This window comes from Bison bison, unplaced genomic scaffold (genome assembly GCF_000754665.1).
Source record: "Bison bison bison isolate TAMUID 2011002044 unplaced genomic scaffold, Bison_UMD1.0 scf7180017864063, whole genome shotgun sequence".
Taxonomy (NCBI): domain Eukaryota; kingdom Metazoa; phylum Chordata; class Mammalia; order Artiodactyla; family Bovidae; genus Bison; species Bison bison.
In genome coordinates this window covers 5,014,253-5,035,242 of record NW_011494635.1, presented here as the reverse complement: position 1 = coordinate 5,035,242, position 20,990 = coordinate 5,014,253, and the positions used below count along the sequence as shown (strand labels likewise).

The window sequence follows — 20,990 nt, the reverse complement described above, 5'->3', positions numbered from 1 at the left end:
ATTTAGGTCTTTAATCCATCTGGAATTTATCTTTGTGTATCATGTTAGGAAGTGTTCTAACTTCATTCTTTTATATGTGCCTGTCAAGTTTTCCCAGAACCATTTATTGAAGAGGCTGTCTTTGCCCCATTGTATGTTCTTGCCTCCTTTGTCAAAAATAAGGTACCCATAGGTACATGAGTTTATTTCTGGGCTTTCTATCTTATTCCATTGGTCTATATTTCTGTTTTTATGCCAGTACCATACTGTCTTGATGACTGTAGCTTTGTAGTATAACCTGAAGTCAGGAAGGTTGATTCCTCCAGCTCCATTCTTCTTTCTCACGACTGCTTTCACTATTTGGGGTCTTTTGTGTTTCCATATGAACTGTGAAATTTTTTCTTCTAGTTTTTCTAGGAAAATGCCATTGGTGATTTGATAGGGATTGCACTGAATCTGTAGATTGTGTTTAGTAGTATACTTATTTTCACAATATTGATTCTTCACATCCAGGAACGTGGAATGTCTCTCCATCTGATATGTCATCTTTGATTTCTTTCATCAGTGTCTTATAACTTTCTGTGTACAATTATTTTGTCTCCTTAGGTAAGTTTATTCCTAGATAATTTATTATTTTTGTTGGAATAGTGAGTGGGATTGATTCCTTAATTTCTCCTTCTGATTTTTCATTGTTAGTATATAGAAATGCAAATGATTTTTGTGTATTGATTTTGCTAAATTCACTGATTAGCTCTAGTAATTTCTGATAGATCTTTAGGGTTTTCTATGTACAATATCATGTCATCAGCAAACAGTGAGAGCTTTACTTCTTTTCCGATTGAATTCTTTTTATTTCTTTTTATTCTGAATGCTGTATCTAGGACTTTCAAAACTATGTTGAATAATAGTGGTGAAAGTGGACACCCTTGTTTTGTTCCTGATCTTAGGGGGAATGCTTTCAGTTTTCACCATTGAGAATAATGTTTGCTGAAGGCTTTACTATATGTAAAGCTGAAGGCTTTACATACATGGCCTTTACTATGTTGAGGTAGGTTCCTTCTATGCCCACTTTTTGAAGAGTTTTAATCATAGATGGGTGTTGAATTTTGTCAAACGCTTTTTCTGCATCTATTGAGATTATCATATGGTTTTTATCTTTCGATTTGTTAATATGGTGTATCACGTTGATTGACTTGCATATACTGAAGAATGCTTGCATCCCTGGAATGAACCAAACTTGATCATGGTGTATGAGCTTTTTAATTTGTTGTTGAAGTCTGTTTGCTAAAATTTGGTTGAGGATTTTTGCATCTATGATCAGCAGTGATATTGGCCTGTAGTTTTCTTTTTGTGTGTTGTCTTTGCCTGGTTTTGAGATCAGGGTGATGGTGACCTCATAGAATCAGTTTGGAAGTGTTCCTTCCTCTGCAATTTTTTGAAATAGTTTTAGAAGGATAGGCATTAGCTCTTCCATAAATATTTGATAGAATTCTCCTGTGAAGACATCAGGTCCTGGGCTTTTGTTATTTTGGAAATTTTTGATCACAGCTTCGATTTCAGTGCTTGTAATTGGGTTGTTCATAATTTCTATTTCTTCCTGGTTCAGTCTGGGAAGATTGAACTTTTCTAAGAATCTGTCCATTTCTTCCAGGTTATCCATTCTATTGCCATATAATTGTTCATAATAGTCTCTTATAATCCTCTATATTTCTGCCCTGTCTGTTGTAACCTTTCCTTTTTCATTTCTAATTTTGTTGATTTTATTTTTCTCTCTTTTTTTCTTGATGAGTCTGGCTAAGTTCAGTTCAGTCACTCAGTCCTGTCTGACTCTTTGCGACCCCATGAACTGCAGCACGCCAGGCCTGCCTGTCCATCACCAACACCCAGAGTTCACCCAAACTCAAGTCCATCGAGTCAGTGATGCCATCCAGCCATCTCATCCTCTGTCATCCCCTTCTCCTCCTGCCCTCAATCTTTCCCAGCATCAGGGTCTTTTCAAATGAGTCAGCTCTTCGCATCAGGTGGCCAAAGTATTGGCCAGCATCAGCTCCAGCATCAGTCCTTCCAATGAACACCCAGGACTGATCTCCTTTAGGATGGACTGGCTGGATCTCCTTGCAGCCCAAGAGGCTCTAAAGAGTCTTCTCCAACACCATAGTTCAAAAGCGTCAATTCTTCAGCATTCAGCTTTCTTCAAAGTCCAACTCTCGCATCCATACACGACCACTGGAAAAACCATAGCCCTCAATTTTGTTTATCTTCTCAAAGAATCAGCTTTTAGTTATATTAATCTTTACTATTGATTCTTTTATTTCTTTTTCATTTATTTCTGCTATGATCTGTATAACTTCTTTCCTTCTACTAACTGGGGCGGGGGGGTGGGGTGGTTGTTCTTCTTTTTCCAGTTGTTTCAAGTATAAAGTTATGTTGTCTATTTGAAGTTTTTCTTGTTTCTTGAGGTAGGATTGTTTTGCTATAAACTTCCCTCTTAGAAGTGCTTTTCCTGCATCCCATAGGTTTTGAGTTCTCATGTTTCATTGTCATTTCTTTCTAGAAATCTTTTGATTTCCCTTTTGATTTCTTCAGTAACCTATTGGTTATTTAGAAATGTATTATTTAATTTCCAGGTGTTTGTGTTTCTTACAGTTTTTTACTTGTAATTGATATCTAGTCTCATAGCACTGTGGTCGAAAAGATTCTTGATACGATTTCAATTTTCTTAAACTTACTGAGACGTGACTTGTGACCCAAGATGTGCACTTGAGAAGAAGGTGTATTCTTCTGCATTTATATGGAATATCCTGAAGATATCAATGAGATCCGTCTCATCTCATGTATCATTTAAGACTCGTGCTTCCTTATTAATTTTCTGTTTTGATGATCTGTCCATTGGAGTTAGTGGGTGTTAAAGTCTCCTACTATTATTGTGTTACTGTCAATTTCTCCTTTTATGTCTGTTACTGTTTGTCTTATGCATTGAGGTGTTCCTATGTTGGGTGCATAGACATTTACAGTTGTTATGTCTGCCTCTTGGATTGATCCCTTGATCATTATGTAGTGTCCTTCCTTATCTCTTGAAATATTCTTTATTTTAAGGTCCATTTTGTCTAATGTGAGGATTGCTACTCCAGCTTGCATTTGCTTTCCATTTGCATGGAATATATTTCTCCATCCTCTCACTTTCAGTCTATATGTGTTTTGAGGTCTGAAGTAGGTTTCTTGTAGACAACACATATATGGGTCTTGTTTTTGTATCCCTTCAGCCAATCCGTGTCTTTTGGTTGGTGCATTTAATCCATTTACGTTTAAAGTAATTATTGATATATATGTTCCTATTGCCATTTTCTTAATTGTTAGGGTTTGATTTTGTAGATCTTTTTCTTCTCTTGTATTTCTTGACTATAGAAGTCCCTTTAACATTTGTTGTAAAGCTGGTTTGGTGGTACTGAATTCTCTTAACTTTTGCTGGTCTAAAAAGCTTTTGATTTCTCCATCAATTTTGAATGAGATCCTTTCCACATAGAGTAATCTTAGTTGTAGATTTTTCCCTTTCAGTACTTTAAAAATATCCTGCCATTCCCTTCTAGCCTGCAGAGTTTCTGCTGCAAGATCAGCTGTTAAACGTATGGGGTTTCCCTTGTATGTTACTTGTTGCTTTTCCCTTGCTGCTTTTAATATTTTTTCTTTGTGTTTAATCTTTGTTAGTTTAATTAGTATGTGTCTTGATGTGTTTCTCCTTGGGTTTATCCTGTATGGGACTCTTTGTGATTCTTGAATTTAATTGACTATTTCCTTTTCCATGCTGGGAAATTTTCAACTATAATCTCTTTAAAAAGTTTCTCATACACTTTCCTTTTCTCTTCTTCTTTGGGGACTCCTATAATTTGAATTTTGGTGCATTTGATATTGTTCCAGAGGTCTCTGAGACTATCCTCAGTTCTTTTCATTCTTTTTACTTTATTCTGCTCTTCAGGAGTTATTTCCACCATTTTATCTTCCAGCTCATGGATTCGTTCTCTGCTTCATATATGCTGCTATTGATTCCTTCTAGAATATTTTTAATTTCAATAATTGTGTTGTCTGTCTCTGTATGATTATTCTTTAATTCTTCTAGGTCTTTGTTAATTGATTCGTACATTTTCTCCATTCCGTTTTCAAGGTTTTGTGTCATTTTTACTATCATTATTCTGAATTCCTTTTCAGGTGGTTTGCCTATTTCATCTTCATTTATTTGGACTTCTGTGTTTCTAGTTTGTTCCTTCATTTGTGCACTGTTTCTCTGCCTTTTCATTCTTTTTTTTAACTTATTGTGCTTGAGGTTTCCTTTTCCTAGGCTTCAAGGTTGAATTCTTTCTTCCTTTTGGTTTCTTCCCCGCCCCCTGCACCCCTCCCCCCACCCACCGCCAAGGTTGGTGCAATGATTTGTGTAAGCATCATATAGGGTGAGATTTATGCTATTTTTTTGTTGTTTGTTTATTTTTCCTCTGATGGGCAAGGCTGAGTGAGGTGGTAATCCTGTTTGCTGATGATTAGGTTTGTATTTTTGTTTTGTTTGTTGTTTGGATGGGGTGTCCTGCACAGGGTGCTACTGGTGGTTGGGTGATGCCAGGTCTTGTATTCAAGTGATTTCCTTTGTGGGAGTTCTGACTATTTTATACTTCCTAGGATTAGTTCTCTGGTAGTCTAGGGTCTTGGATCAGTACTTCCATGCCAGAGGCTCAGGGTTCAATCTCTGGTCAGGAACAAAGACTCCACAAGTGGTTTGTTATGGCATTAAGTGAGATTAAAGCACATACTCAAAAATAGGAAACCAAAGATGAACTCCAGACAAATGAGAGTTACAAAATCAGGCAAATAATAATTAAAATGATGGAATATACACATATACATATACATCCATAAGCAAAATCAAGAGAGTCCAACAAAAATAAAGTACGATCAACTGACTCAGAGAACAAAGGATACCAAAAATGATATCTACCAGTTAAGAACAAAACTAATGAAAGCACAAACTGGAAAACTAAACTAAAGCAAGGCGCCAAGTGGGGAATAAAACAATGAAAACAAAACTAACAAATATGTTGAGAGGAAAGGAGAGAAAGAAAAGAAAGAAAGAATAGATATGCAAAGCTAAACAGAGGTAGATAAAAAAGATTTATATACATTAAAGATTAACTGCTATGGGGAAAGAACAGTAGGAAAAGCAAACAAAGGAAGGTTTTAAAAAATTAAAGTTAAACAAATTTTAAGAGAAAAACAAAAAAAGGAAGAGGAATGAAAAAACAAAACAACAAAAAAGAAAACTCCACAGAGCTGCAAAGGCCCAACATAGAGGCAGAGGTTTATAACAACAATAAAAAGTGTGATTAAAAAAAAAAAAACAAACCTCAAAAGCTTAACTAGATTTCATAGTGCCAATAAAATCAGCAACTACAATGGGGGTGGGGGGGAGGAAAAAAATACAAAAGATACATAAGAAACTATACAGCAAGTAAAAACGAGAATAGTAAATGTTTTTCTTGAGTCACTGCTGTCAGGATCCTTTCCTTCTCTTTGAATTACAGTCCACCTCACCCCCCTAGGATCCCCCCCCAACACTGTGCCGGTTTCTGGACCTGCTGTGGGGGCAGTTCAGATTCTAATCTGTTCCTACTCCTGTGTGTTCTTGCCTCCAATGTCCACAGCTATCAGAACTAGTGCGTTTTCTTTTGTGGGAGCTCTCAATGTCCTTTTATATATTCCATAAACACAGATTCTGCATAGTTGATTGTGTGGATTTAACTTGTACAACTTGTACAACTGGTGGGAAGGTTTTGGGTCCTCTTCCTTAGCCACACTGCCCCTGGGTTTCAATTGTGGTTTTATTTCCACCTCTACATGTGGGTCATCCACTGGGGTTTGCTCCTAAGGCTGCCCTGGAGAACTTGGGTTTGTCCCAGTGAGGGCCAGGTGTGGAGGTGGTGTAGCTGTTTGGGTTGCAGGGATTCTGGCAGTACCCGGTACTCAGAGGAGTTGGCAGCTAAAGCATCAGGAAATATAGTGCTCTAGAAGGGTATGGCAACCTGTATTGTCCAATACACTCCAGTATTCTTGCCTGGAGAGCCTCCTGATAGAAAAGCCTGGCAGGCCACAGTCCACAGGATGGCAGAGAGTTGGACACGACCGAAGAGACCCCATGTGCATAGACACAAGACTTTTTTTTTTGCCTGTGACAGTTCTTCCCCAGTGGGGGTTGAACATGAAGGTAGCACAGCTGCTTGGGTCATGGGGACTATGGTGGCACCAAATGTTCAGGGACACGGACTGCCTGAGCCACTGGAGTATTGGCCCTATCAGAGTCTTTTTTCAAGTCTCTGGTACCTAGCCATCAGAAGGCCTCTTTGGCGACTCTTTGTCCATAGCTCCGGCCCTCTCAGGCACTTAGAGGGCTCCCTTGCTTGGGGTCCTTCCCTGTTGTTCCATGCATCAGCCACATAGAGGGCCCCCTTCCCGGTGCCACACCCTGCCCCAGGGTGGGGTCCTATTCTGTAAATCAGCACATGAGGCACTTAAAGGGGCACTCCGAGTGGGGTCCTCCTCTGTAGTTCCCTGCCTCAGGTGCTTGATGGGTCAGTCTCTCTATTGTTCAGTTGCGCATGCTGGTGTGTGGGGAGAGAGAGGCTATGGTGATGGCTCCATCCCCTGTGCGTGACTTGGCATTTCCCACCACAGACTCCTCCCTCACATCCCCTCATCTGTCTCTCCACAGCAGCCCTTGCCCTGGGATTGCTCCACAATACCTAAGCTCCAGCTCCCAGCCACTGCATCTTCTAGGGGACTTGCATCCCTGTCCAGGGTGTGTATGGCTGCAGCAAGAACTATCTGATTATCATTCTATTCAGGCTGCCACAGATCAACTACTTCACACTCAGCCTTAAATGCTTCTCCTCTGACTCAGACAATTGCCCCGCTGTGGGGATTGGACTCCTGCTTCAGTTCCTCCATTCGCTGAGGGCAGGTTCAGTCCTACTAACACTCCAGTTTTTCCCTCTAGTTCCTTCATCCTACGGAGTTTTGTGTGGTTCCATATATTCTTTTCCGCTGGTCAGGTCCTCCTGTCCGCTGTCAGCTGGTGTTCTGTATGCACTTCTGTGTCTGAAGGTGTATTCCTGGGGTATCGGAGGAGAGAGATATACTCCATGTCCACCTACTCATCTGCCATCCTATTCCTCTACCGAGTGACTTTTTAAAAAAATCAGCTCATGTAACTACTATGCTCAAAACCCAAAATGTAATTCTCCATTTCTCTCAGAGTAACGTCCTTTCAAAAATCTACATGACACAGACCTCCTGGCCCCACTGGCTCTCTGGCCTTCTCTCCACCTCACTAAACTCCACCCACATCAGCTGACTTGCTGGCCCTTAAATATTATATGAATACTCATACTTCCTTGACCAGCATTTTCTGTTCCAGAGAAATGCAGGGAGCACTATCACTATGTTTCAAGGCTCTTTCTTGTACAAATGAAAGTTGTGTGGGATGAAGTGTAGTTGGCTCCTCTAACAGCTGTACAGAAATGGGAGAGATTGTGTAGAAATATCTCCTACAGGCACTTGCCCATTTCTTACAGCTAAATACTCCTGATTTTGTTCACAGGCTCAGCCTCCACTAGACTATCAACTCAAGAATGTCTCATTTTAATTAATATCTATTGATAAAACAATTCCTAGGCAAACGATTAAGAAATTAAATGAATAAGATTTGCTGCCTTACAGTAAGCAAAATATAATGCTGGATTTGTAAATGGTATTTTTAGCTTACCAAGATAATTATGCTAAGTTAAAAAATAAATATACAACGTGTAGATTGATGACTACTTCTCTTTGTAAATAAAAAACCACTCACATTTGCACAGAAAAATGCACAAAAGTATTATTAAAATGGTTAATCACAGCTTATTTAGTTTTCAATCCTTTGCCTTCTATTTCCTAATTTTCTGTAATTTATATGTATAACCTTAATTATCAGAAAAAATAGTATTCTTACTTTGAAGTCTTTATTGTTTCATAAAGTGTTAAATGTTTTAAAAGGAAAAGCAACCTTTCAAAATTTCTGACACTTCATTTAAGCACCTCCACCAAGTACAAAATCTTCTTCACCACCCTAGAAGCAAGACATTCTCAAAGAACCACGGTGAGAGCTGAGAATCAATATTCTTCAGAGAATGGAAACTCAGGATGACTGACACCACTGAAAGAGAAGAATGATTCATTTATTAAATCAGCCTTGTTGTCATAAAGAACATTATTCTGTGAATGTGGTCAGGATGGGCTAAAACTCTAAATCTAGAAATATGTCCCTCGTTCTCCCCCGAAAAGCACACCTGCAGGTGTCTGCTCCATGTGCACACGGCACCTGCACATCCAGTCCCAACATTCACGTGTGATATTCACTCCACAGTGACAGGTAGTTGGATTCAGGTTACAATTTATATGAGAGCACAAGACTTAGGGCTAACTGTGGAGGTCCTTTCAAACACAGGTAGAACTTCTTCAGTCCCTAGTTGATGAAAAGGTGAACAAATTAGCTGCCCTTTACCACACATTCATGGATAAGCAAATACTGAGCACTCCAAAAATATAGAGTACCTCCAGTAAGGAACTTGTCATCTATAGGAGGCTACCATGCGCACCTGAATAAGCATACAGTTCAAAGTGGGATCATTACCTTTTTAATTTAGTCAAACATTGGTTATGCAGTAATTACTATTACTGCTTTTTCATTTTCCCTATGTTTCTACTTTTCTTTCAGAATTTGTCTTTTTCAATTTGACTCATAAAAGAGTGCCTTCTGAGCAATTCCAAGTACGAGGAGCCTGGCTCAGGTCATTACTTGAGCCCACACAGAGTACAGAAAAGTAACTAACCACCTTTTTCTCAATTTTCATGTCTTTTATCAGAAGCATGATAGCTATAAAAACAATAGGGAGAGTTTTGAAACCTTTCACTGGAAACAAAATCTTCGTTTCACCAATAATTTGTATTCCCTTCTCTCTAAACTCCCTTCCAACATCTCCCTGTATGATTAGCCCTCTGTCCCTTCAATCCTGACATCTTCCTGCAGTAACTGGGCAGCTGGATTCAATGTTAGTGACTAATTCAAAATCAAGAGGGTAGGGGCTCCCCAGGGGATGGACACCTGATGGACAAATATAACAATGGCGTGAGTCTTGACTCAAGAAACCACAGAGACTCAGATGATCTTACCTGAGTGTGTCCTGCTAAGCAGTCACTCACTGGAGGGTCAATTAAGCTCATGATCTACTTGTAATTCAGTTTTGTGGATAACAAAGATGAAGACATGGGAGTTGTAATAGGGAAGAAAGGGCAGTAAAGTGATCGATTTGTAGGAAGCAGATGGTGTCTTGGTGAAGAAATGTCCATTAGGGAGAATGTCCACCAGACACTTAGGGGACAGGGTAGGGCAGGCCCATGTGACATCGTAGCACTGATAGATGTTGGCCTTTCTAGGGCCCTCCTCCATAAAAAAAAAACATCTACAGTACATTTTAGAGTTGTGTTGGGGTTAACATGATTGTGGGCTTCCGAGGTGGCTCAGTGGTAAAGGATCCACCTGCAAAGCAGGAGACATGGGTTTGATCCCTGAGTCAGCAAATTCACCTGGAGAAGGAAATGGCACCTCACTTCAGTATTCTTGCCTGGGAAATCCCAGGGACAGAGAAGCCTGGCAGGCTACAGTCCATGGGATACCAAGAGCTGGAAATGACTGAGTGACTAAATAACAACAACAAAACTTGAATGCAATTCATGATGGATTCATTACTATACAGTTATTATTAATATAATAATTTTCCACTGATGTAGAAAGAAATAGAGATTAAACATGTTCACAGGACCCTGAAAGAATACAGGGCTGCAGGCACCTTGCCCTCTGTGTTTCCTGGGTCCCTAGGCCTTGAAAGCAGGTACACCAGGCACAGGAATTAGGGGCACAAAGTAGTGAATTCACCACGATGTCAACTCAGTGATTTTATTGATGGGCTGGCCTGGGCCCCATCACATTTCTTTTGGTCAGAGACAGAGCCCTGGAGGAAACCTCTGGTCTGAGGACTGCAGGAAGCCCCTAGTTTACTCCTACTCTAGAAATCAACACTGTTTTCCTAGGTTTAAGCTTTTAAAAAGCTAAGCTCTCCTGCTGACCTGCCTGCTACAGAAAACAGTATTTGTGGGAAACATCGGCAAGTCACTTACAGGTGAAGTTCGTAATATCTTATATTTCTGTTGAGGCCATCAATTGCTTTCATGTCTTCTGGAGTCAGTTCAAAGTCAAACACCTGGAAGAAAAGAAGAATCACATTGACCTCTCCCCCAAGGAGCTGGCCTCCCCCTGGGGACTGGAGGACTTTCCAGCTGGATGGAGACAGAAAGAGGGGACAGGGAAGACATGTTTGTCCTCAGTTTCCAGATGAATAAGCCTGGGACCTTCTGCTGAGTTCTCACCTCTCCTTCCCACACCTTCTTCTCTGTCCACCTCACAAACATTACAGCGCATCAGTCGCTTATCTTTCTAAGTGAATCACTTGAGACAAAAAACAAGAAATCTAAAATCGTTTTTTTCCCAAACACACTGCTTTTAGACACACCTGACTTGATACCTGAACCTGAGTTGACATTAGACTGATTGCCTCTCACCAACATACCTTAGGGTGACAGCATTCAGCTGAAGCAATGCGGGAAGGAGGCTCCCCTGAGAAAGCCTGTTCAGGAATTTGATATCAAACTACTCATTATCTATGACTGAATCTAAAAAAAAAACTTTATGTATATACCTTCCTGGAGAAAGTTATGAGAAGTGTTTGAACATTAAGGAACAACAAATTATTAAAAATTCACATCATAACAAGGAAATGCAAAGCTTAATTTTGTAGAGAAATTCATTTTCTCCGAAGTGATCTCTTGTTTCAATGCAACATGAACCAAAGACTTAAACACATATTCTGTTGTGAAAGTTGGTATAGTGGTACTGAATTTTAAATAAGAGAAGAGCTAGTCAAAAACAGCCAAGACATCCTTAAAATAGAAGAAAGTACCATACTGAAAAGCAAAACCTATTTTTTACTTCAGTAACACAGTACAGAAATCGTTACATAGAAAAGAGTGGGCAGAAATGCACTTATGGACACTTGATATGTGGCAGAGTTGACAATGAAAATGTGGAAATGGACAGTTGTTTTTGTTATTCAGTCACTTAGTATGTCTGACTCTTTGTGACCCCAAAGGAAGAGGTTTTTCTCCCCACTCACTGACTGAGAATCATATCACTGTGCTGAAAAGAAGACTAGGTTAGTGGCCTTATGCTAGCCAATAAAAACTATACAGAGAAGTCTTCAGGCTCCTCCAACAAGAGCCACATCCACCTGCTAAAGCAGAACTTCCAAGCTGCTCAGCACTGAACTGCAAATGCACAAAAGAGCCCAGCCTGGAGGACAAGAGCTTAGCTGAGTGCAGGCTGATTTTCAAACCACAGATTCAGAGATACATACATGAACTCTGCATCAAATCCTGAAACTGGGGAGAGTTTCCTGTACAGCTAAGGGCACAATAATGGTCCCCTACAAGTAAATCAAAAGAGAAACAACCTAGCTAAAGTGGACAAAGTCATTAAGAGGAACTTCACAAAGACAGAAACTCAAAAAGATTAAATGTATGAAGATGAAAGCCTATTAGTACTCAGGGAAATACTAAATAAAACCACAATGCTTTGGAAGTTAAAGATAATCTTTCTGCACCCAAATTCACATGTTATGGTGTTAAAAATGGAGCCTTTGACGGAGGAGTAGGTTATGATGGCAGAGCCATCACAAATGAGCTTTTAAGAATATCATATTCATATAAGAGATTTGAGAGAGCTCTGTTTCCCCTCCAACATGTAAAGATACAAGGAGAAGCCTGTGACCTGAAGGAGAGCCCTCACCCAACCACACGGACCCTGATCTCAGATATACAGCTTCACAACTGTGAGAAACAAATTTAATTTTTTTCACAGCCACTCAGCCTGTAGTGTTTTGTTAGAGCAGTTCAAACAGTCTAAGAAAAATCACATGATGCAATTTTATCAATTGAAAACAGAGAAACTATGATATTTTCCTTAGAAGCCCTCTGCCCACAGCCCTGCTCATCACCTGCATGTTCTCTTTGATCCACTTCTTGTTGTTGCCCTTGGCCAGAACCACAACCCCACGTTGTATCTGGTAGCGAAGGGCAACCAGAGCTGCCGTTTTCTTGTGCTTTTGGGCAATGGCAGAGAGAACCGGGTCCTCCAGGAGAACGGGGTGGTTCTGGTTCACCCTGGAAGGAATTTCAGAAATGCTGAGGAGCTGAGACCAAGCAGTTTCTAAAGAGGCTCCTCAAACAGACCAAGTAGGTCCACTCTAGACCAGTGCTTCCCAAAGTCTGATCCAGGGACCAGCAGCATCAGCATCACTTGGGATCTTATTAGAAATACAAATTCCATGGCTGAGCTGAAGACAAATGAATCAGAACCTCTACTGAGTCACTTCCCATTCTGTGTTTACAGAGCTCTGCAGGTGATTGGGGTGCATTATTGAGTTGAGACCAGAATGCCAAATTGTGGATTATTTTCTTTAATTCTCTGGGGATGTTTTTCTTCTGCAGTCAAGGGCATGAATAGAGAAACAGTAGGGAAAGCCCAGGAATTCTTTATAAATTTCACTTTTTAAGGCATTGATAAAAATTGAGTAGTCTCAAAAATAAGAGATGTTTATTTCATCATTATTTTTTTAGGATGTTCACAGAAATGCTTCAAATTGAAATTTCTTCTATCATCATATACCAAGCAGTTACATATTATCCAAATTTTAGATATGAGCTAAGTGAGGCTTGCAACATCTATTTTTACAAATGTGTTAATAATTAATAAGTAAATAATTACATCAGCTTGTGTCCCTGGTCTCAACTGGGGGATTATATATAGATTTCAATGCAGGCATTTGTTATTGATGAGTCTACAAGTCAATACAATGTATAAAAATTGTCTGGGTGATGGGAAGATAAAAGAGAAGGATTAATTTCATCCCACCTCTCTTTCCCCTCTGCCTATGAGAGTTTTCTGAGTACTGTGTTATTTAAATTGTTTCATCAAAAATTGAATTTCAGGGAAACTCCCAGATGTCTTCATTAGGATTCAATACCATTCTTTTACTCGTTGGGATCCCAGACCAGCATAGGCAACAAGAACAATTTCATGTGACTTGCAGAAATCCAACAGTTTGCTCTGGTTGAGATAAGGGTGACATTCCACCTGTAGAATGCCCAAAGAGAAGAGTGTCAGATTATATGCAAAGGCAATACTAATATGACAGAGAAAGATTAAAAGTTTTCAAAGGCTAAAGGGAAGACTAGAACATTAAATGAAAACGGGAAATGTCAACATTTACAGAGAAACAGAGAAAAGTGTATTTATACAGTTAATTTTATGATAGACATGGATGGGAGAACCAGTCCAATATTGAGTAATCAAAAGCTGCACTCTACATTTGAGTAGATGTTCCTGAGTAAATATTTCATAATTTACTAGTATCACCTTGAACCTTTAACTTCACCCTCTAACCTGGATGATTTTCATCACCCCCGACACATTTTTCTGAACCATGCTCCCTGTTTAAGACTCATAAATGCTGAAACAACTAGACCAAGAATTCAGACACCAGAACCCCACACAAACCCTTAAAATCCATCTCAGCTGTTTTGACTCTTTATTAATTTACTTCTGGTTCCATGTTTTCATCATCTTCCTTCCTGTATGCAGTTCTCTTCAGGGCACTTTTCCCTCCATCTGCTTATCCTTTCATCTCAGGGAAATGCCTCCTTCCTCTAGTTCTGAGTTCTACCCACAGTTTAGAAGGAAGGCATCCCACCTTTTCCACCCAGACTGTCAAGCAGAGATACTGCTACAGATTCTATTCACACCATCCAGAGAGGCTCTGCTCTCTAGAATCCTCTGACCCACAAAGGTCAGATGAACAGGAGGGGAGGAAAGACAGACATCAGGCTCCAGGGCAAGAAGGAGGTTCTGAAGAGCAGGAGGGAGAGGAGCAGAGCTGCTCACCTGGTTGCAGACAGGCTTATACTTTAGCCCTGGCTTGTTCAGGATCCTCTCCAGCTGTTTGTGGTTGAAGTTGGACACCCCGATGGACTTGGCCAGCCCTGCATCCTTACACTTCTCCAGGGCCTGGGAGGGAGGGGTGGTGAACAGTCATGAACAGTCACTTGGAATGGGCAATAGAATAAGAATAAATGCTGAAAAGCATCAGTAATCACACTCATCCATCAAGAATTACCTTTGACTATCAAGAAGAAAAACTGGGAAGAAGGTCATGATATAAAAAGAAAAACTACTGCCCCCGCCTTAGAAAAACTCCAGAGAAGATATATCACACGGGAGGGAAAAGATACCTGTCTACACTGTCCCAAATTCTCCTCCTCCATTCCTCTCTGTGACCATTTAAGCAATGGTTTCCTCCACACAACCCCAGCATCCATGCCCTTAGATTCATGAACTGCTGAGTCTGATGGTCCACAGCCCATTCTCACAGGTGGAAGAAATAAAGGGAGTTCCCCCTCTTCTGGCTCCTCCCCTGGTTCTCTCCTCCCCAGACTCACCTCCCACGTGCGACAGAAATCCACTGAGTCAAATATCAGTTTTCCATTTTCATCTTTTGGAAATAATTCCTCCCCTGGCTGGAATAGAAGAAGTCATTTTAGACATGTCACAAAATAATTTCTCTGCATTTACAGACTGCCAGGCACCAGGGAGTAAACCCCCATCAGGTAGGTTCACAAATTTCTAAATATTAATATTTGCAAAGTGATTTGCACATATAGAGTTGTCAGCCTCCTTTAGGAAGGAGGCTTATTCCAAACTCTTACACTCAATATATGTTGTAATAAATACAATTTTTCTAGGTCCTAAAAGGGACTCATAGTGACTTCTCTGAATTTTGTCTGCTCCTTGTACTTGCCTATTTTGAAATCCTTTTCTGGACTGGGAATGGCAGTAAGTTACATGACATAATTTCCAGAATAAAAACTGCAGTCTTCATATGGCTAGATATCAGACTTTCTTTCCCCTCTGAGCATCAGGCGCCCTAGGGCAGGCATGGGAACCAGCAAGGCTATCTTCAGGTGGATATGGAATGTGGACAATCCACACATGCTCTCAAATAGTCATGACCATGAGCCTCAAACCGCCCCAAGTTCATATTTGCCTCCAATGGAAAATGTTCAGTAAAAAATAAACTAAATCATGAGTAATGTCCTGATAAGGGATAGAAGAAAGGAGACATTTCTGAACACTGCTGCAAATCCTCAAAACTCTCTGTGTCTGAGACTTGCCATCTACATAGTCCACTAAGTGATTCTGCATTAATAGCTTGAGTTTATTTCTGTAACTTGTAATCAACAGTTCTAAGTAAACCATCATTCTTAATGGCTAAGTGCAGTCTACAAACCTCATCGTGAAGACAGGCAAGAGTGTAGGCAATGTCTCCCAACTTCCTATACAGTTAAGAGGTTTGACTCACCCAGAGGAAGCACCACCAAATCTGCTCAACTCAAAAGAGTAAAAGACAAGATTAACTCATCATGTTCAATGTAAGGCAGTGTCACGCTCACCACAGCTGTACCAAACTCTTGGTTCATGAAATCCCCAGACACTCAGGAGTCATAACAAGGACTGTGTGCAGAACTGGCCGATTTTTATTTCCTTTAACTTTTCAGGCAGAGCCTCAGATTATTAACTCCTTTCAAAAAACTCAGTAAAAATATCACAAAGGATTATTTGGGGGATTCTACTCTAGTATAATCATCCTTTCAACCTACTAAGGGAAATCTTTATTCAACTATCCATGCAAGTTGATACACATTCTAACACAAGATATAACATTGATGTGATCACACAAATTTCTAACCTTCAGAGCCATTGGATAATGCATAATATAGAGATCGACATAGTCCAGTTGAAGATTTTTCAGTGACTTTTCCAAGGCTGGTCGGACCAACTCTGGTCGAAGGGAAGTCAACCAAAGCTGTAGAGGTTAAAGAATGAAAGTTGCATTAATAATACACAAGGTAATTTTTTTCTTTCTTTCTTTCTTTTTTTTTTTTTTTTTTTTTTTTTTTTTTTTTTTTTTTTTTTTTTTTTTTTTGAGGCTTGTGGGATATTACTTTCCCTACCAAGGATGGAATCCCGGCTCATGGCAGTAAAGCACCAAGCACACTGAACCACCAGGGAACTCTAATACTTTAGGAATATACCAGTAAGCATAGTTCCCCAAACAACTCCACCAAAGGATCCTATTATGTAATTGTCATCTGGGCACAATCACTTGCACACGTGCACACACACAATACACACAGTACCTTTGAAGTGCAGAATATGTCTTCTCTCTTCACAGTGCCATCTGCAATCTTGCTTCGAATGACCTGGCCAATCTCCTCTTCATTTTGGTAGGCATGAGCACAGTCAATATGGCGGAACCCAACCTCTATAGCGAATGGGGTGAATTCCAGAGCTTCCTTCTTAGCAACCTACATAACCAACAAAGGTAGAAGTTGAATATCCACATAAGATATGGCTAGGCACAAGCTTTGATCTTTCCAAAAATCAACTTTTTTCTGTGTCCTTGGTTAGTTCTGTATGTATAGTGATGAACCCCTGACAGTTTCCCTTAACATTCCTAATAAGTAATTAAATGAACACTACCCAGGAACCCTTCAACTTCAGGTGATCAGTGGCTGATTGCTGGTATCAGAGGATGGCAAAATCACCTTTAGGTTCAGTGACTTGATGAAAGAACTCAAAGGACTCAACAAAATGTTGTAGTCATGAATATGATTTATAATGTTAGGTGTTTGAAGCAAAATGCTCAAAGTTACAAGGTGCCTGGTAAAAGTATCAAGAACCAAGGTGAAAGCTTCTGAGACGTCTATCTACCAATGAAGCCACACAGAATACACCCCCCAAAAAATGTATCTTTTCAAGGTGTACAATGTGATATTCTCATATAAGTTATTCTTGTTATTCACATGTCTGACTTTGCAACCCCGTGGACAGCAGCACTCCAGGTTTCCCTGTTCTTCACCATCTCCCAGAGTTTGCTCAAACTCATGTCCATCGAAAGAGTGATGCCATCAAACCTTCTCATCCTCTGTCCCCTCCTTCTCCTCTTGCTCTAAATCTTTCCCAGAATCAGGGTGTTTTCCCATGAGTTGTCACTAGCATCAAGTAGTCAAAGTACTGGAGCTTCAGCTTTAGCATCAGTCATTCCAAGGAATATTCAAGGTTGATTTCCTCAAGGATTGACTAGTTTGATCTGCTGGCTGTCCAAGAGACTCTCAAGAGTCTTCTCCAACATCACTGTTCAAATGCATCAATTCTCTGGTGCACAGCCTTCTTTATGGTCCAGCACTTACATCCATACACAAACATGACTACTGGAAAAACCATAGCTTTGACAATATGGACTTTTGTGGGCAAAGTAATGTCTCTGCTTTTTAATACACTGTCCAAGTTTGTTATAGCTATTCTTCCAAGGAGCAAGTGTCTTTTAATTTCCTGGCTACACACCATTCACAGTAATTTTGGAGACAAAAAAAAAAAAAAAGAGTCTCTCAGTTTCCATTGTTTCCCCATCTATTTGCCATAAAGTTATGGGACAGGATGCCATGATCATAGTTTTTCAAATGTGGAGTTGTAAGCCAGGTTTTTCACTCTCCACTTTCACCTTCATCAAGAGGCTGTTTAATTTCTCTTCACTTTCTGCCATTAGGGTGGTGTCGTTTGCATATATAAGGTTACTGATATTTCCCAAGTCAATCTTGATTCCAGCTTAAGCTTCATCCAGCCTGGCATTTCTCAGGATTGTACTTACTCATATAAGTATCCATTCTTAATAATTACCACAAGCAAGCTAGTTAACACCATCACCTCACATAGCTACCTTTTAGAAGTGCTTGTAAGAAGATATAGATCTAGTCTCTACAAAATCTCAAGATATAGCCCATTATTTTTAACTATAGTCAACTTGCTGTACATCAGGTCTCCAGAATTATGCCTCTTATAACAGAAGGTTGTACCCTTGACCAACATCTTTCCATTATTCCCAGGCTTGTCACCAGCTTCTGCTTACCATACCTCTACTCTCTCTTCTATGAGTACCACTATTTTAGATTCCACCTACAAAGAGATCATTCAGTATTTGTCTTTCTATTTCTGGCTTACTTCACTTGTGATTGCAAATGGGTTAACTTTGTCTTCAGTGCTCAATAATAATCCATTTCTTTTTATGTGATTCAGAATCTTTCCCATTTCAAGGAGGTAGATAATTGGTATAACACAGTTCTGCTGAGTCTAGTTCTGATTTTTCTTAAATGCATGGACATTTGGGAATGGGCTTCCCTGGTGGCTCAGATGGTACAGAATCTGCCTGCAATGCAGGGGACCTGGGTTCGATCCCTGGGATAGGAAGATCCCCTGGAGAAGGGAAAGGCTACCCACTCCAGTATTCTGGCCTGGAGAATTCCATGGACTGTACAGTAGATGGGATCGCAAAGAGTCAGACACGACTGAGTGATGTTCACTTTCGGGGATGTATCTGGGAATGAGCCCATGAGCTTCAGTAACAGCCCTGTCCCTTTCCTCCCCTCAACCCAATGTGCTCTATGAAGTAAACAAATTCTGTCTTCTGTCTGAAAAATGTCTCTTAATAATTTTTTCATTTTATAAATTAGAATAGTAAGCCTCAAAGTATAAGTCCAGTCCCTTGTCACATCTATTCTAAAGACAAAATAGAAAACTTTCTGGCTTGCAGTCCAGAGACTTGTCCATTAACCCCTCTTTGACCAAGCACTGCAGACTATACTCTAATAAAAACACATTACAAAACCCCAGGATACATTACAAAACCTGGCCTATAAGGTTGTATCTTATCCCCTCAAGTGATACTAAGATTCCCATCAGAAGGTTTCAAGCAGAAACAGAAGCACAAGGCAAAACACAGCTGGAGTGTTTCTTGCCTGGCACCAAGCAGGTATCCCACAGTAGAAAAGCAATTCTCTCCCATTAGTTTTCAGTCACTTCATCTTCAGGATCTTCCACCTCAAATACTTCTCTGGGTCATGTATTATTGGAAGCAGGAAAGAGCTCTTGAACTAATAAAACGTACAGAGAAACCTTGCAACTGCAGTCACCCACAAAGGAAAGCAGCTGACAGTGATCTTGACAGCCAAGTCTCACCTCTTGTGCCAAGCTGGAAAAGAGACAGAAACTGGAGGGGAACCCAGACCCAGAGTAATCTACAGGTGAGCACAGTTTCATACCCTGATGCAGAGTGAAGACTGAATGTTTTCTCCTCTTTAATAGGGCATGGTTCTGGCCTGGTTAATGGAACAATGTGATCCTCCCAGAGTTGCACAGGAGCTCAGTGCTTGACAACCCAAGTCCTTTTCACTCATGTTGCATCCACTACTACTTATATCTCGACCTACAACTGCTACTGTTACCTCTAGAGGTGCATAGGTTCCAAATCCCAGGACAGGAATGAAGTGGCCGTCATTAAGTTTCACTCTCTGGCTTTTGGGATCCATTGCCTATTTCTCCTTGGAGTAAGCAGACTGATGTTTTTCTTCTTCCTTCACAGGTTAGGAATAACAGGAAGGTAACACCCCAGCTGCACCATCCAATGTTAGCAGATATATTGTAGGAGGAGCATGATTAAACCAGTGCCCATTGAGTAAGAACAGGATTGAAATCAGTTAGCTTGTTTGCTTTTTTTTTTTTCAGCAGTAAAACACTATTATATAATGATGATATGTGCTGAATAATTATTGACCATATTTTAGACTAGAAACTTCCACAAGAGCAATATTTTTTATTTTTCTATTACAAAGCCAATCTCGATCAAACATCAGTTGAAACAAGTCTTACAGTACAAACATACATGCATACTCAAATTACACAATCCAAAAGTGTTTAATAAGCATTTCTGAAAATGTTACCCTTTAATAAAGAATCAAAACTTCAAATGAAAATAAATTTGCCTTTTTTCATTTTCCGCCAGCAAGATTATTATGCTTTACAGACCTGACTGGTGAAATCCTGAACATGATATGGAAACCAGACATTTTGCCAAAGTGCTTATTGGAGGTTAATTATTAATAGTTTTAGGATATCATGTGCAGTGTGCAAACTCTGAGTGATCATACCTTGTACTTAATTATGTAACTTTAATAGTACTCTCATAATGTAACTGACACATATTTTACATAATTTACTAACTGTTCCACATTATTCATAAAAGAAAAACCTATAAACAAATTAAAATACAACAAATTTGGAAAGAGTAATGAAAATTGTGATGCACTTATAGACAAGGATATTGTGAAGACAAATAAAATTTAACATGTGTAGTGATGTCAGATAAATGGTGAGATGGGAGGACAGAAGACTCCCATGGGAAAACAAGAAAAGAAAGAGAAGGCAGCTGAAAACCTCATAAGAGCTCTGGAAAACAGTCAAACAAAGATCTATAACAAAAAAAAGTGAACAGGCAACTAGGAAAAGTCCAGAACAGAATGACAGAAAATTTCATCATGTATTACTCACCTGTACCCTCTTCCTGCCTGGGGCAGTGCAGTCTTGATCAGTTCCAGTTGCCTCCCTCAAACCAGAATGATCAGAGAAAACCTTATGTGCAATGTTCCAACCTACCTGGGGACTGTCTGGAGACTGGTGTCTGTTCCACTTAACTCTAAACTTAAACTGAAGAGCAGCTGGAGTGGCTATTACAGCTACAGGCGGAATATATATATATATGTACACACACAGGGACTCAAGGACAAAGGAATAAAGGTGGAGACATAGACTAGACCATGTATTAATAAAACCCTGAATAGAACTGAGGTGTGGCTTTGGGGGACATAGGGCATTCAAA

At 39.9% G+C, this 20,990-nt stretch overlaps 1 protein-coding gene across 2 annotated transcripts; it reads right to left on the bottom strand.

The window, feature by feature from the left end:
* Positions 1-7,412: 7,412 nt before the first annotated feature.
* Positions 7,413-19,748, bottom strand: LOC104985987 (dihydrodiol dehydrogenase 3-like). 2 transcript variants are annotated; one of them, XM_010836389.1, is made up of 10 exons: positions 19,561-19,748; positions 16,420-16,587; positions 15,969-16,085; positions 14,662-14,739; positions 14,108-14,230; positions 13,191-13,300; positions 12,162-12,327; positions 10,231-10,313; positions 8,343-8,518; positions 7,413-8,209 (listed from the first exon to the last, which is right to left on the bottom strand). In XM_010836389.1, exons 1-9 carry the CDS (start codon positions 19,642-19,644, stop codon positions 8,512-8,514), a joined length of 936 nt encoding a protein of 311 aa, XP_010834691.1. In that variant the 5' UTR covers positions 19,645-19,748; the 3' UTR covers positions 7,413-8,209; positions 8,343-8,511. The 2 variants fall into 2 exon arrangements, with proteins under 2 accessions (XP_010834691.1, XP_010834690.1); XM_010836388.1 differs by lacking the exon at positions 8,343-8,518 and having other exon boundaries at positions 7,883-8,209; positions 19,561-19,747.
* Between the last annotated feature and the right edge of the window lie 1,242 nt (positions 19,749-20,990).